Here is a 17,388-nt window from a genome sequence, read left to right as displayed (position 1 = left end):
GTAAAATATAACTCCGGTATCCATCTGAAGGGGAGAAAGAAAAGGGGTAAAAACTGGGGGTTCTTAGTAGGGTCGAGGGTGGTTAGTTTAGCCAGGATTACCACAATTCAAGTAATTCACAACGAAATATACAAGTGTCACAAAGAAATATCTAGTCACCACAATTCAAAATAACATTAAGGAATGTATAAACAAAAGAAGACAATCACAAACAATTTCACAATGTCAAGTAAAATGTAAATGCGCAACAAGGATGATGCATGTCTATTCCTAACGCAGGCCATGAGCTCATGTGTCGGTTGCCTACCCGCTCCCGACATTACCCCGGCACAAGTCCCAGATATGGCTTTCCAGATGCATACAGTGTGCTTATAAGTCGTACGACTAGGCCGCATATAGTATGACTTTCCAAATCATTAAGCGTATATCTGGAAAACAGTTCTCAGTGTGTAGGCGTCCCCACTTTACATTTGGCACTAAGGCCCAAACAATGTCACATCTGCTCTCCTGTGGCAGTCATTTCATTAATCTTTCTTTCTTTTAGTTTTCGTTCTTCCTCTTCTCCTTTGTATCATTCCACAATATAATTTCTCTTTGATAAAAATAATTTATTTTAATATAGAGAATAATTTTGAATAAAAACTCAAAATAGTATTTTCCTTTCAAAACTTAGTTTATAGTTATAAACATAACCTCGGTCTCCTTTTTTTATAAAAATAAAATGATATCCTGGTCTTTTTTTTTTTTAAAAGTAAAATGACATCCTTCAAAATATAATTTCCAAATTAATTTCTTGTCCTCCAACGAGACCGAAATCCTGTTTTATTTTTCATCAAAACATTAACTTAAAATTTTATCCATTTTTGAGCTGACTGAAACACAACCTCATCAAAATATCAATATATCAACAAAATTCAACATGAAACGCAATCAAATCTCAATAACACTCAATCCAAACCTCAATTCACTTATCAAATATCATCTAATCGGTGAAAATTTATCAAAATTCTACCTTCGTACGTAATTGAAATACCCGAAACTCTGGAGAAACTTTCTGACCGAGCTGCTGAAGGGAAAAACGTCTGGAATCCTCTGTGCCTCGTAGAACTCCAGTTGGCCAAGCTCAAGAGGTAGGGGAACTACGTCACCGTCGACTTTCACCGGACAAAAGTAACGCCAACACGTAGAGAAAGAGGATACGAACACTTTTACCGGATTAGATTTTTTATTGGAATTACGGATCGAAAGAAATCGAGGTCGAAAGCTTAGAGGGTTTTACGGTTCTCTCATAAAGCTTCGGTCTCTCTCTGTTCTTTCTTTTTCCTGAGGCTTAGTGAATGAAATGAAAAGTTAAGCAAAGAAAGTAATTAATAATGATTAAGGAAGTAATTAATAATGATTAAGGCTTAATGAGCTGTCAAATTCTTATTTTACATTCCTATATTAAAGTCACGTTTCTCTTTTTCTTTGCCTTAATGAACTAGCAATGAATAACGCTAGCTATAATAATAATAATAATAATAATAATAATATATAAAGTTAAATGTATATGAGTTACTAATATAAATGACATTAATAACTTAGGAATAAAAATATTTGATGAAACGTTAGTAATTTTAAACTCATCAAAAAATACTATTAATTAATTTTATCGGTAAAAATTGGACTTATCAAAATAAAACTAATTACTTTAAAATATTATTTTAAGAAAAACTCGCATTAGTGCAAAAAAAAATTAGAGTTGTTACATCCTACTCTCCTAACCTCAAAATTTCCTTTACCTGTAAGCAGGTACGAGTAAACGGTCCTTACCTCATTTTTCTAGTTCTCAAGTGTGTTCTGTTTCCTCATTTTGGCCCAACTCAGGTATAACAGTTAAAGAAATAAAATAATGTAATGCACCAGAATCGTAAAGTGCAGATAGGAAGCGAATCTTGACACAATACTGACCTTGGGTCAGGGAGTCCGAGTACGAGCATCTTCAGTCATCATTGTAAATACTCTTCCTGATTGTTGAGATTTAGCTAAATCTTGAGCAATCTTTTTCTCATAATTCCTCACCATGTGTCCAGGCACACCACAAAAATAACAAACGTTCGAACCCAATCGACAAGGATTCCTACCATGGTCCTTCCCACACTGATTACAAATAAGGTTTGCTAGTGCTGGCTGTGGTCGCTTTCCAGTATCTCGTCCTTGCCTATCAATATTGTCACGCGCAGGAAGATTACTAACTTGGTGATTCCCATAAGAAAGTGTCCTATTCGTTTTAAAGTTCCTTTCCTGAGGGTCTATATACCGATTAAAATTTTTCGGAGGTAATTCTTGACGACTCATCTTTGCTGCCGCCACCTTCTTGGTACAGTCTTCCACCAACTGACTCCTATTGACAAGCTCTGCAAAATTTCGTATTTGCAGTGGTACCAACGAGTGCATTAGCTCTTCGCGGAGTCCTCCTTCGTACTTCAAACACTTCCATTCCTTAAAATCATCTGGGTTTCCCTGACAGATCTTAGAGAATCGGCACAAATCTTCAAATTTCTGAGTATATTCTGCCACTGACATATTCCCCTGCGTTAACTGCATCAGTTCAATTTCTTTAGCATCACGAACAGTTCTAGGGAAATACTTTTTGTAAAATTCCTCCTTAAAAGTATCCCAGTCAATCTCTTCCACCACCTGTCTTAACAAGCGTTGCACTCCATGCCACCAGTGTTCAGCTTCTCCCTCCAGCATATAGGTCGCAAATTTCACGTGCTGTCTTTCTGGTACATGTTGCGCTCGCAATGACTTCTCGATACCACGGAACCAATTGTCAGCTTCAGTTGCAACAAGCGTCCCTTTAAACTTGGGCGGGTTCACCTTCAGAAAGGTTGCCAGCGTCATAGGGTTATCACGGTTTCCAGTGCCTTCATTATCATTACTGTCTCTACCACGCTCACCATTGCATCCTCCGTTACGATCTCCGTTCTTCTCCCCTAAATGGTCAATTGCTTGTGTAGTAGCAGTTGCCGTTTCACGCACAGCCTCAGCCATGGTGTTCATTGCTGCTATAAAAGCATCTGCACACCTCGTCGGTTCCTCTGCATGGTTTGCACCACGCCTACCACGTCCTCATCCCCGTGCAGCCATCAAGATTCTGTGCACACCCAACATGTAATATTAAGGTGATCAGTCTTAACATTTCAGGCAAAGTGTGAATAGTCTCTAAAATGGAAACGCAGTGACAATCATGCAATTCATATCACAACGATATCCTATATGCATGAGACACAACTCAGAGAATGCAATGAAGCATGATTCAGTCCATGTCCCCAGGCTTTAATAGGAACAAACTGCTCTGATACCAAGTTGTAACGACCCAATTCCCAGTAAGTCATGATCATTCCAGAAATCAAGTGTCACCAACTTGTTCACATGAAATCTTTACTATGTATTATTAAGCCTGTAATCGGGTTAGCGTACTATCGAATTTTTGGAAGGACTTTTATAAAAAAAGACTTGCGAGGACAGCTAATTAAACATACACAAGCCAGCATTTTATATAACCAGAACACATAGCATAGACCATACATACGCATACAGGTACTGTCGTGTATTTACATATATATATCCTGAGTTAGCATACAACCTTTCAGAGATACTACTATGTACAAACCAACACTTCGGGTCCTAGTCCATATAGAAAACCCCTAAGCTGGCACCCGAACTAGCCTAGTCAACTATGTACACCCTACTCTCTCAGTGAGTCTGACCAAAAGTGAGAGATTAACACAAAAGCTAGGCTAACACAAAAACTATCAAAAGGCACAACCGCAGCTCCCAAGACTCAGCTATCATCGTCAGAGGAGATCACAACCACATCAGAACACTCCTCAGAATCCTCGTCCTCGTCATCGGAAATCTCTATAATCTCGGAAGGGGCACTGGCACTCGTGCTACTGGTCTGACCAGCACTTGCCGGTCCACTAATAGAGGCAGTGAGCGGCTCCTCAGAAGATGGCTCGGATGAAGATACTGAGATCTGCTCCACTGGGATATCCTCCTCCGGTACAGGCTCTGGAATATGCTCCTCCATGGGCTTAGGCTCAGGGTCCGCCTGATCCGCAGGCTGATCGGGATGCTGGTGAGGCACCGGCCCATCATGAAACGGGTGAAAGGGAGCATCTGGGTGGAGCCACTGCAGTGGGAACTCATAGGGCATGTCGGGGTTAAACTGTGGAGTGTCAATCGGGTGACGGAAGGGATGATCACGCAGAATATACATACGAGTCCTAATCTCCGTAGCTACTACATAAAACATATGATGTACAATATCCTCGTATATATAGGGAGGGTCCATCTCGTAAAATATAACTCCGGTATCCATCTGAAGGGGAGAAAGAAAAGGGGTAAAAACTGGGGGTTCTTAGTAGGGTCGAGGGTGGTTAGTTTAGCCAGGATTACCACAATTCAAGTAATTCACAACGAAATATACAAGTGTCACAAAAAAATATCTAGTCACCACAATTCAAAATAACATTAAGGAATGTATAAACAAAAGAAGACAATCACAAACAATTTCACAATGTCAAGTAAAATGTAAATGCGCAACAAGGATGATGCATGTCTATTCCTAACGCAGGCCATGAGCTCATGTGTCGGTTGCCTACCCGCTCCCGACATTACCCCGGCACAAGTCCCAGATATGGCTTTCCAGATGCATACAGTGTGCTTATAAGTCGTACGGCTAGGCCGCATATAGTATGACTTTCCAAATCATTAAGCGTACATCTGGAAAACAGTTCTTAGTGTGTAGGCGTCCCCACTTTACATTTGGCACTAAGGCCCAAACAATGTCACATCTGCTCTCCTGTGGCAGTCATTTCATTAATCTTTCTTTCTTTTAGTTTTCGTTCTTCCTCTTCTCCTTTGTATCATTCCACAATATAATTTCTCTTTGATAAAAATAATTTATTTTAATATAGAGAATAATTTTGAATAAAAACTCAAAATAGTATTTTCCTTTCAAAACTTAGTTTATAGTTATAAACATAACCTCAGTCTTTTTTTTTATAAAAGTAAAATGACATCCTTTAAAATATAATTTTCAAATTAATTTCTTGTCCTCCAACAAGACCGAAATCCTATTTTATTTTTCATCAAAACATTAACTTAAAATTTTATCCATTTTCGAGCTAACTGAAATACAACCTCATCAAAATACCAATATATCAACAAAATTCAACATGAAACGCAATCAAATCTCAATAACACTCAATCCAAACCTCAATTCACTTATCAAATATCATCTAGTCAGTAAAACTTTTTCAAAACCTACCTTCGTACGTAATCGAAATACCCAAAATTTTGGAGAAACTTTCTGACCGAGCTGCTGAAGGGAAAAACGTCCGGAATCCTTTGTGACTCGTAGAACTCCAGTTGGCCAAGTTCAAGGGGTAGGGGAGCTACGTCACCGTCGACTTCCACCTACAAAAGTAACGCCAACACGTAGAAGAGGAGGATACGAACACTTTTACCGGATTAGATTTTTTATTGGAGTTACGGATCGCAAAAAATCGAGGTCGGAAGGTTAGAGGATTTCACGGTTCTCTCATAAAGCTTCGGTCTCTCTCTCTGTTCTTTCTTTTTCCTGAGACTTAGTAAATAAAATGAAAAGTTAAGCAAAAAAAAGTAATTGATGGTGATTAACGCTTAATGAGCTGTCAAATTCTTATTTTACATTCCTATATATATACTTAGGAATAAAAATATTTGATGAAGCGTTAGCAATTTTAAGCTCATCAAGAAATACTATTAATTAGTTTTATCGGTAAAAATTGGACTTGTCAAAATAAAACTAATTATTTTAAAATATTATTTTAAGAAAAACTCGCATTAGTGCAAAAAAAAATTAGAGTTGTTACATCAGACTAATTATATATTTCCCACACTTTTAACATTAACAATTCTTGTATTTCTTTAAAGAGTATTTGTTATAAAATCTCAATAAACTTATTATATATAAAGATTTGTTGTTAATAAATAATAATAATTAGATCGATTATGTTAGGTGTACACTAAAATCAGTTATTAAAGTCAGTCGCTAATATAAAATACATATTAAAATACAAATACATATTGAAAATAAATTAAACCATATATTTATTTATATACAAATATATTTGTGTGATTTTAATGACTAATCTTAATATATCAATAGCATTTTTGTAATTTGATAGATGTATTAATATTAATATCACTTGTTTCGAATAGCCGATATTGACTCCTTAATCAAATAGCTAAAGGATTAATCTCTACATACAAGTGATTTTGCTATACAAGTCTTATAAGTTCTCTAATTGATATTACGTTCAAACGCGCTTGTTATGCACATATGTTTCATGCGCCTCTAACAGATTATTAATTTTTGAAAGGATTCTGTTTTCTTTTTCGAATTTCTTGCCTTCTCTTTCTCCTTCTTCATTTACGTGCTTTTCTCTCTCTGTTCTCTTTCTTCGTTATTCTCGATTTTCATTATTTTTTGACATCAAGCTCTGAAATCGTTTTTGAAGATAATGGATAATTCAACTTAAGATTGTCAGATGAACCAGTGTGTGAACCTTGCCTGTGAAATTTGCTATTAATTCTTCCTTATTTGAATTGAATCTAATGTACTAGTTCTGATTAGAATTAATATAATCTTGTCCATTTTATATTAGACGTTTGGGTGTAGATCAGGAATATTTGGGTGTATTTTTTATAAAAGTTTGGGTGTATTTACAGTTTATGACTTTTCATCTAACGGATGGTGAATTGTCTTATTCTTTTAGTTGAATTGTTTTAGTTTCTGTTTAGTTATGATTCATGAATCTGGTTTTTGTTATTTTTTATGATGATTTTATAGTTGTATTTGCATTCTATAGTTTATGTTTGTTTTAATATGGTGTATTTTGGGTGTATTTTGCAGCCCTTCTATGATGTATTTTGGGTGTATTTTGCAGTCCTTACTGACTTTAGTGGCTGATTTTAGTGTACATGTAACATAACTCATTTCTGTATCTGCAGCAAATTTGGGTGTAAAAACGAAGATATTTGGGTGTAAACGAAGATATTTGGGTGTATTTTTATTCTGATGAGTTTTGCATAATTCAGAACTCTTCCTCTTCCTCCTCCTCATCTTCTGATGCTTCTTCTTCTTCATCTTCTTATTTCATATTCTCATAATTCTTTTTTAGAGGAAAAAATCAAACAAAGAAGAAAAAATACATAATGTTGCAAAATCAAAAGAAGAAGGAGGAGAAACACGACGTTGAAGATGAAACACGCAAAGAAAAAGGAGGAGAAACACAAAGAGGGAGGAGAAGAAGAAGGAAGAAGAGGAGGAGGAGGAGAAACGCAAAGAAAAATGACAGTTGTAGTTTTCATCGAGGAAGAAGAAGAAGAGTCGTTCATAATGGTGAGTAGCGCGTTTTGAAAACAAGAAGTGGTTGAGTAACGTGCGGGTATTTACTTTTGAATGTGGGAGTGTAATGCACGTGTGTTTTGTTGGGCTTGTGCCAACTTGTAAGACTTGTAAGTCAAAAAGGCTTGTATGTATAGCATACTTGGTAGCTAAAAAACATAAATCAATTAAAACAAAAACAAATATAAAGAATTAAATTTTAATTATTTAATATCAGCTAACTTTTTTCAATGGCCAAAATTTTCATTTTTGTTTTGAAGGATTTATGATTTAAAATTTAGAATTGAAAAATTTAAAAATTTAGAACTTAAAATAAAAAAATAATTTTAAACAATTAGCTTCTAGATAAGCTCTTGAAATAAAGGTGTTTATTAAGACAAATTAGAAAAAGTAAATACTAATGTACTCTGAAAAAATTAAAAAATAATTTTTTTTAATTTTAAAATATAAATTTTAAACTTTAAATTATTAATTCATTAATATATAATATAATAAATAGAAAGTTAAAATTTACTTAATTAACAAATAATATATTACATCATAATGCAAAATAAGTAGAAGAAATGCATGTAGTTGAGAATGGCCCACTTGAATCAAGTAATGATCAATATATACTTCAATAAAGTGTTAAAGGTTGGTTCGAGTTAGCTGTGTTGAAAAATGACAAAACATAACGGAAAGGAAAAGGAAGACTCAAGTTTCTGCTTCTTGGGGGAAAAAAATGGTGGTAATTATGAAAACTTTATTGTTCACATGAAATTATCATTGGATATTGGTTGTAATTCATAAACATTGCATGTGTTGTTGAAAGGGTTACACACAATAATAATGCATGTTCTTTCTCCTTTTCCATGAAAATGATTGATGGGAAATAGATTTTTCTTTTTTATAGTTGAAATGAGCTCACTTAGCTCAGTATACAATTTTCAATCCTTTTTTAAATGTTATTATTTTTTCACGTGATTGATTATCAAAGATGGCATAACATATGATCCATACTAATAATATAAGAGTTTAATTTTTATGCACTGATACAGATATGTAACTACAATCGTATTTTTGAATGATTATTTACGTAATTAATATAAAAGATCATTTTTTTTTGTTAATATGACATTATGTGACTAAATTCTAATAATAATATAATTTTTTCAATATTACCTCAAACAAGTTGGATCATTAATATAGAGGAACTTTTTTTTTTGTTAGTTTTATTCTTGTGATAGAAATGAAGATTATTATAATAAGAAGCATGTAGAAGCAGCTAGCAGCCATCACAGTAAATTAAAGTTGACATGTGATTTAAAACTTTAATGCTTAAATGAAAATGATATAAAGATGTTGCTAATGTTGTATTTAGCAAATTAGTTAGAAGTAAATAAAATTAAATATGAATGGCGATAAACCAAAATGAATGCTATGTTGAATTTCCCCAACCAACTTAGCCACCAACCTCAAATCATAGCTTTCTACAACAAATATCTCAATTATCATCAATTTTCAAACCCGTATATATCCAATAATGCAAGAAATAGCTAGTGCCAGTCTTGCTTGTCATTGTTAACTTCCCAACCCATATTTTTTTACACATTGAAAATCTAGTATATTTGGATATAAAATAGATCTAAGTATATTATTAGTTTAGGATATATATTTTATTTACATTTTTAGATTTTGTCATTATTTTTAGTGTTTCCTACTTTTAAAATTGTGTGAAAGAAAAAAAAAATTATTTTATGTTTTTACTTTTTCCCATAAAATTTTGAAAAAAAATATTGAAAATAAAATAAAAATATAAATAAAATGTACCCTTAAATATTATTATGTATTCATTAAAATAAAAGTTAAAAAACTTTAACTAATAATAATCTTAATAATTTCTCTTAAAATACATGTTACTAGTTAAATCTATATAATAATAATAATAATAATAATAATAATAATAATAATAGCAGTCGACATTACAAAATTGTGGCCAAGTTGTGCAGCCACATTTATTGGTTGCAAGCTCGCGCAGACAGAGTATCAAACATGGCGTTTTATTGCCAATTAAAAAGGCTCTCAAATGTGAGCACAAAATTCAGGTCCACTTTTTGTATTAACTAATTATTGAGGGCCACATTGCTAGGCCTAGTTGGTCCTTTCCTGCCTTTTTAATTTGTATTTATTGCCACTTTTCTTTGATTGCATCTTCATTGATGTTATTACATCATTCATGTTATTACATCCAATTTTTTTTCCACTTCCTTGACTAGGGAAGTATATGGGTCGAGTAAAACCGAGTTTGATATAATCTAAATCTGACCTAAAATATATACTGAGTTTATTTATTAGACCAATAAAATTTATACACTTTCACGTTATGATTATACCGGGTGAAAACTAGGCCGTTAATATTACATTACCTTAATGCCTTCTTATAAGTTAGCATGTAAAAATATCCAAATTTTCAAAATTCCAACCATTATTTGACATGGTAAAATTTCACTTAAAAAAATATAACAAGAACGAACTCTTCTCTAAAATTAAAGCATAACCATAATCAATACTAATATTGTCTAATAACATCAAATATTTAAATCAATACAAATAATACAATATTATGCATTAGTCTAAAATCTTATGCATTTTAAATATAAAACATTAACTTATAGTCTTATAATAACTAATAACACAAAATATTAAGGTTTACAATACTTAAATTCTACATAAGAATAGCCATCATCTATCACTAATAACACAAAATATTAATTATGTATGATGATTGGGCCATCGGGCCGAGTTCGGGTGAACCGAGCCATGACCCGGTCCCGACCTGAAATAATGATCGGGTCTATTCTTGAGACCCTTACCCGACCCTAAATCCGGTGAAATCATACCAAAATAGCCCTTAAAATATTCGGGGCCGGCCGGGTCGAGCCATGCACACCCCTAACCTTGAGTTTCGTGACTAATTTTTTAGAGTAATTTTACACATTTAAATTCTTTTATGAATCAAGTCCAGTCAAATTAAATATAAAATTTAAAATAATACTAATTATAACTAATTTTTATTATATTAAACTAGTTTAATTAAACATAATTAATTAAAAAAAATTATACACTGTAACTGTTAATACTAATGCTTTCCATATAAAATAAGGAGGACAGTAATTCTAAAATTTAATTTTTAAATTTTAAATTTAAATTATTGATATAAAATATAATAACAGAAAAACTAAGATTTGGTTAATTAACAAAAAATCTAGTACTTTATGCTTAGCAAAAAAATATATTTAATATTTTATTATATAAAATTGGATAAATTAATGTATACCGGTCAATTAGTAATATAACAATTTCACCAGATATAGATGAAAATTTTACGGCAGTTTTATAAAACCGTCATATAACAGCAACCTGCGGCACATATAGTGGTAGTTATTGGCTGGGGCTGCAATCAGGACTACATTTAGTGGCGGTTTTTCTCGAACCGTCACTATATTTCAATCAGACTTGCATTTAGCGGCGTCTTTTCAAAAACCGCCGCTATATGTACATCGGGTGAGTTATAGTTTTACATTTTGCGACGGTTTTGTTTAAACCGCCGCAAAATGCGTATTATCACATATTGCCATGTTTTTTTTAGTAATAACCATATGTGTATAATCTAGTTAAGTAAACACTACTATCTTAAACTACATATGTTTAAATCATTGTTACTTAAACTCGTAACACTTTTTCTACATTCATTTTACGTAAAAAAAATTCACAAGTTAAATAAGCTATATATGTTAACTCATGTAAACAAATTTACCAATAAAATTTTTTATTTACTTTATTGGCATTTAAATTTGCATTCAAACATGAATGTAAAAGAAAAAAATAAAATCATACTCTGAACTAATTAAAAATCAAATATTTTCTAAAAATCATAATTATAAATATTTTTTATAAAATATTAAAAATAATAATTAAAAATATTTTCTACAAGTCATTAAAAATTCAAAACTTTATAATTTTACCAAAATTATAATTTTAAATTTTGATTTTTTATTTTAATGATTTGTTAAGTATTTATTAAAATAAAAAGTTTAAATTTTTTTTAAATAACAATCTTAACTTGTATTCTTAGATATAAGAATTCATAATAACTAAATTCAAAATTAATTAATATTTTATCAAAATTAAATACCAAATAGAACAAAAATATTTTTATATGAAAACCAATCAATCATCTGCATATTATCGTGGTTAACAGATTCAATAATGTTAACTGACCAACAAAATATAATGTTTTTGACAAATATTTCACTAATTTTAAATATTAAAGACTAAATTCTAAATCTTAATAAATATTTTTAGAAAATATTTGATTTTTAATCATTTATAAAAAAATATTTATAAATTATTATTTTTTTATTTATGATTGAATGTACTCTTTATTGAATTCATTATGGATATTATTAAATGTACTCTTTATTGTATTCTTTATATACGCTTGGATCATTGGTGCGGTATTTTATAACCCACAAACTAACCGGCAAGTGTCCCGGGGCGTATCAAGTAATACCTTACGTGAGTAAGGGTCGATCCCACGAGAATTGATGGACTAAGCAACAATAGCATTTGATATGATTAGTTAGACAAATAGAAAATAATGTTGGAAGTTCAAAAGTATTAACAGTAAATTTGGAACATTAAAGACAAGCAGATAAATAAGTTGGGAATAAAATATGAAGAATATAGTTAAGGTTTCAGAGTTATCTATTTTTCCGGATTTATTTTTCTTACTAACTATTTTAATCATGCAAGATTTAATTTCATGGCAAACTATGTGACTAGACCCTAATTCCTTAGACCTTCCTAGTCTCCTCTAAAATTCATTAACTGCCAATTCCTTGGTCTATTAATTCTAATTAGAGGGTGATGATCAATTTCTAGTTTATATGCCAAAAGAATCCTAATTATCCAAAAATAAGGGGATTATATGTCACGTATCCCTTTAAATACAAACAATTAGAAATTCAGTATAATATGTTTTCAAGTTATTGTTCAAGTAAAGAGCTTTTCCAAGTTTTACAAGAACTCAATTAGAATATGGATCATACTTCCGTTCCACCCATATTCATAAAATAAAGAGCAAAAACAGTTATTGAAAGATAAATCTAAACATGGATTAAATTAGAAAGATCAAACGAATAAATCCATACAAATAGACAGAGCTCCTAACCTTAACAATGGAGGATTAGTTGCTCATGATTTAGAGTAGAAAAATAAGGGTTCTGGTAAAAATATACTGTGTTCTAATCTGATGGCATCAGATCCCTTTTTATAACTAACCCTAACAAATTTAAAATCTAATTATCTAAAATTAAAAATAATATCTTTTCCTAAAAAAATAAGATTTGAATTTAAATTTGAATTAATTAACAAATTTTCAGCTGATGGGTGGTGACCACTTGATTTGTCCATTCTGCAGCTTCTAATATGTATTTTCTGGGCTAAAAACTGAGTTAAAACAGCCCAAAAATCGCTCTGGCATTTTTCTGCATGTAGCGCAGGTCATGCGTACGCGTTAGTCACGCGTACGCGTCGATGGTCTTTTCTGCGAGTCACGCGGACACGTCGGTCACGCACACGCATCGATGAGCAAATCTTCAATTCACGCGTACGCGTCAGTCACGCGCATGCGTCGCCATGGATACATCCAATTCACGCGCACGCGTCAGGCACGCGTGCGCGTCGCTCCTCGCAACCATCTCCTTTGATTCTCGTGCTGCAATAACTCCATCAAATTCCGTCGAATGCTACCTAAAATAAACAAAATTGTAAAAGACTCAAAGTAGCATCCATAGTGGCTAAAATATAATTAATTCTTGATTAAATTCAACAAATTAGATGCAAATTCACTAGGAAAAGATAGAAAAGATGCTCACGCATCAATCATATATAAATAGATACAAATCAATTCGATCTACTGTAGTAAAAAATTAATTCGAAGCTGACCCATTTGAATTACTAGGGACGTCCTAGCGTGCATAATCGAATCACCTTGATTCGAACTACCTTAAGACTACATGCAAGCATAATTAAAATTGGACAAATTCGAATTACAAGCATTACTACTAATTCGAATAGGACTAATTCGAATTAGTGTTGGTTTGTCTAATTCGAATGAGATTGATTCAAATTACATAAGAATGTGCTTTTGGGAGATCTTGGTAAAGTTTTTCAATTTGGTAGAATTGTGTAATTTGGTCCTCCATTTGATTTAATTGTGCATTTTACTCAATATATAAGGTGCCTATAGTGGCGAAACTTGAAACAAAATTTTGGAGGAGCCAGATAGAAGATAATTGTCAAGATGCTTTTGATATGAACCCCATTTAAGATAAGTTTGTCTAACTTCATCTTTGTGATTTGGGTGATATTGCCAAATTTGAAGCCATTTTCTAGGATCTCGTTCCAAAGAATTAAGGTCAAACTCATCAGATGCAACTCTTTAAATTTTTGAACGTTGTATCTCACTTTCTTCGAGATTCATTAAAGTAGAAGAACTATCTACATGTGTTAATATTGTAAAAATTTTATGTTCTCCTTTTTGAATATTAACATTCTTCTTAAAAAATGCATCAATTCTTTGATTTTTTATGATTATTTTATATAAAAATTTGAATATATATCCTGTAAAATATGTAAAAAAGAAGTTAGAAGGACAAAATATTAAAATTTATAATATTTATTGAATTTTTTTATCAATTTATACAAATACAATAATATCAATACTTATTGAATATTCTAATATCTTTTATCATATAAAAAACTAAATGAAATAAATAATAAAATATTAAATAATATTAAATTACATAAATAAAAAAATACATAATTTTTTATATTTGAACTCAAAGGTAGAATGAGTGTTGCTTATTGAATAAAGAACTGCGAAATGCGAATACACTCAGTTCAGTTTAAATCCAACATGTTTTAAATGTTTAAAACTAAAAAGTATTGTGCAAGAAAAACAAGAGATGAAAATTGAACTTTGCTATTTTAAGTTATAGTAAAGTATTTGAGCCAATTAAACTATTTTTTATTCTTTGAAGAAGTATTACTAATTTTTTAATAAAAGTTTTGGGGACCATGGCCCCCCTTGTCTAAACTAAGCTCTGCCATTGCCTATAATAACTATGATTAAATATAAAGTATACAACAAAAAATTGTGTGGCAATCAAATGTGTACATATGATATATATAATTATTAGCGCTATATACATCGAAAAAACATTTGGCTTGGTAGTAACATGATATTGTTAAAACTTTTCCTTCTTCCAGGTGATCCACATGTTGTGGGTCTATTGGTGCAAGCGCGGGAAATACTAAAATTTGGCGGCGATTTAGAACTGCCGCAAAACAAATGTTGTTTTCATTTATTTGTTATTTAGTGGCGGTAAAATTGATAGACATTTAGCGGCAGTTATTCCAGCGGTTAACTAAAATCGTCGCTAACTGTTTATCCGCAGTTTTTTTCCAACGTTTGGTTTAACTATCGCAAAATGCCGGTTGTGTTGTAGTGTAGAGGGAGATGGAAGATGTAAGTATAATTTATCTATTTATGAAAGGAAAAATAAAAAAAAGAAATATTATATAAATATTTGAATAAAGTTTTAATTAAATTAGTTTTTTAAATTTTATGTATCAATTAAATTGGTTTCCCAAGTTTATATTGCACCAAAATAGTATTTAGTCTATTTTGAGCCTTGACCGTCAATGACATGGATTAAATGACATCAAGACGACGAATGTATCACGATCTATCTTGTAATGCACATTGATTAATTTAATTAAGACACCAATTTGATTCAATATTTTGTTTGATATCTTAATCCTTTTAACAATTTTTTTTGACAATTATACATATACATGATGCCTATACAAAAATAAGAAAAATATGTACTATGAGCAGGGACATATCCAAAAATTTAAAGAAAGGTTTTTTTTTTTTGGTTTAGAACCTAATAACTGGTTAAATTGTTGGTTTTTTGAAAATTAAATTATCAATATATTAATTATTCAGATATCACAAGAAATTATTAAATTATATATTTAAATTAGTCCCTGATTATAAGTCTATTACATGCCATTTTTTTAATATTGTTCATATTTAACACGTCAAAGTGAAGACGTATTATGATTTATCATGCTGAGTAAGCTATCAAGTTCAAGTGCATGCATTTGTGTGTGAATTGTGATTCAGTGATTCAACTTGCCTTTCAAATCGTTAGTAGTCAACTATCACTATCAGCATTCATTGATCAACTTTTTCAATGAAGGTGGTGATGAATTGATAGTTACTTAGTAAGATACCGTGTAAAATAACCTGCATCCGGGGTGGTAAACGGAATTAAAAATATGAATTTCTGAAGCAACGAAAAATATATATAAAGCAATGGAGGCTAAAATTTTTTAGACATGAATATTTTGAATGTGAAATACAATAATATTTTATCATTTTATTGTTTTATATTATTATGATAATAGTACAAAATGTCACTGATTTTTTTTAAATATTATTTTAATTATATAAAGATAAAATGTCACTCACGTTTTGTAAAATTTTAATTATAGAGTAAAGTATCGTTTTAATCTTTAACGTTTGGATAAGTCTCAAAGTTGTCTCTAACGTTTAAATCGTCTTATTTAAGTCACTAACGTTTTAAAATTGGCTCAATATTATCTTACCACTAGGAATCTGTTAACAGAATTGACGACGGGACAAAATTGAGACGATTTTAAAACATTAAGGACGTAAATATGACGAAAACGTTGGAAACAAAAACGATATATAAAAATAAATTTTAATTTTATCCTTTAATCATTTCAATTTTTTACAGTATGTAGTTATTCAATTATTTTTTAATCACATATAAGTAAATTACACTTAATCACATTACTTTCATTCTAAATAAATTTAATTTTTTATAATTTTACTTTTAAAGATTTTTACACTTAAATATTAAAGAATTTCGATACATTAGAGACAAAAGGTACAATTTATACTTTATTGTATATGTATCATTTTTTTTTCTTTTTCGCAAATTTATGTATTAATCATTCTACAAACATTTCATGATGAGTAAAAGTCTTTAAGAGTAAAATTATAAAAAATAAATTTATTTAGAATAAAAATAATATAATTAAGTTTAATTTACTTAGACGTGGTTAAAAAATAATTGAATAACTATGTATCATAAAAAAATGATATGATTGAAGGATAAAATTAAAATTTATTTTTATGTATCATTTTTGTCCCTAACGTTTTCGTCCTATTTAAGTTCCTAATATTTTAAAATCGTCTCAATTTTGTCCTGCCGTCAATTCTGTTAACAGATTCCTAACGGCAGGACATCATTGAACCAATTTTGAAACGTTAGGGACTTAAAATTGGATGATTTAAATGTTAAGAACAACTTTAAAACTTACTCCAAATATTAAAGACAAAAATGATACTTTACTCTTAATTATATATAGACAAAATGTTACTCGCATTTTATAAACACCCATAACAATATATAACACATAGTTTAAATAATCTTTAAAAAATTTATCACTCATAATCTAATATACAAAAATAAGAATTCAGCAATGGATACATTCAAAAAAATATATGCGGAAAATATTTAACACCTTTAGAAACATGAAGATTTTTGTTAAATATTTAACTATAGAATTCATCTCAATAATTAAAAAAAAATTATTCGCCTACCATTTATAAAATTTGATGACACCAATATTTGTTAAGATGAAAATTTAGGTGTAGCCAATTTTATGTAAAATTAATAGTTGAGAACTGTTAAATAATTTGATTGATTTAACTAAATTTTTAACTAACGACTTTTAATTATCAATTTTACGTAAAGTTGACTGGAACTAAGTTTTTACTATTTTTTAACAACCAATAATAT

At 30.7% G+C, this 17,388-nt stretch overlaps 1 protein-coding gene across 1 annotated transcript; it reads right to left on the bottom strand.

The window, feature by feature from the left end:
* Positions 1-1,956: 1,956 nt before the first annotated feature.
* Positions 1,957-3,036, bottom strand: LOC107471127 (uncharacterized). The gene has a single exon (XM_016090569.1). It carries the CDS (start codon positions 3,034-3,036, stop codon positions 1,957-1,959), a length of 1,080 nt encoding a protein of 359 aa, XP_015946055.1.
* Between the last annotated feature and the right edge of the window lie 14,352 nt (positions 3,037-17,388).

This window comes from Arachis duranensis, chromosome 10 (genome assembly GCF_000817695.3).
Source record: "Arachis duranensis cultivar V14167 chromosome 10, aradu.V14167.gnm2.J7QH, whole genome shotgun sequence".
NCBI lineage: Eukaryota > Viridiplantae > Streptophyta > Magnoliopsida > Fabales > Fabaceae > Arachis > Arachis duranensis.
The sequence above is the reverse complement of the archived record's forward strand: the minus strand, read 5'-3'. Positions and strand labels throughout refer to the sequence as shown.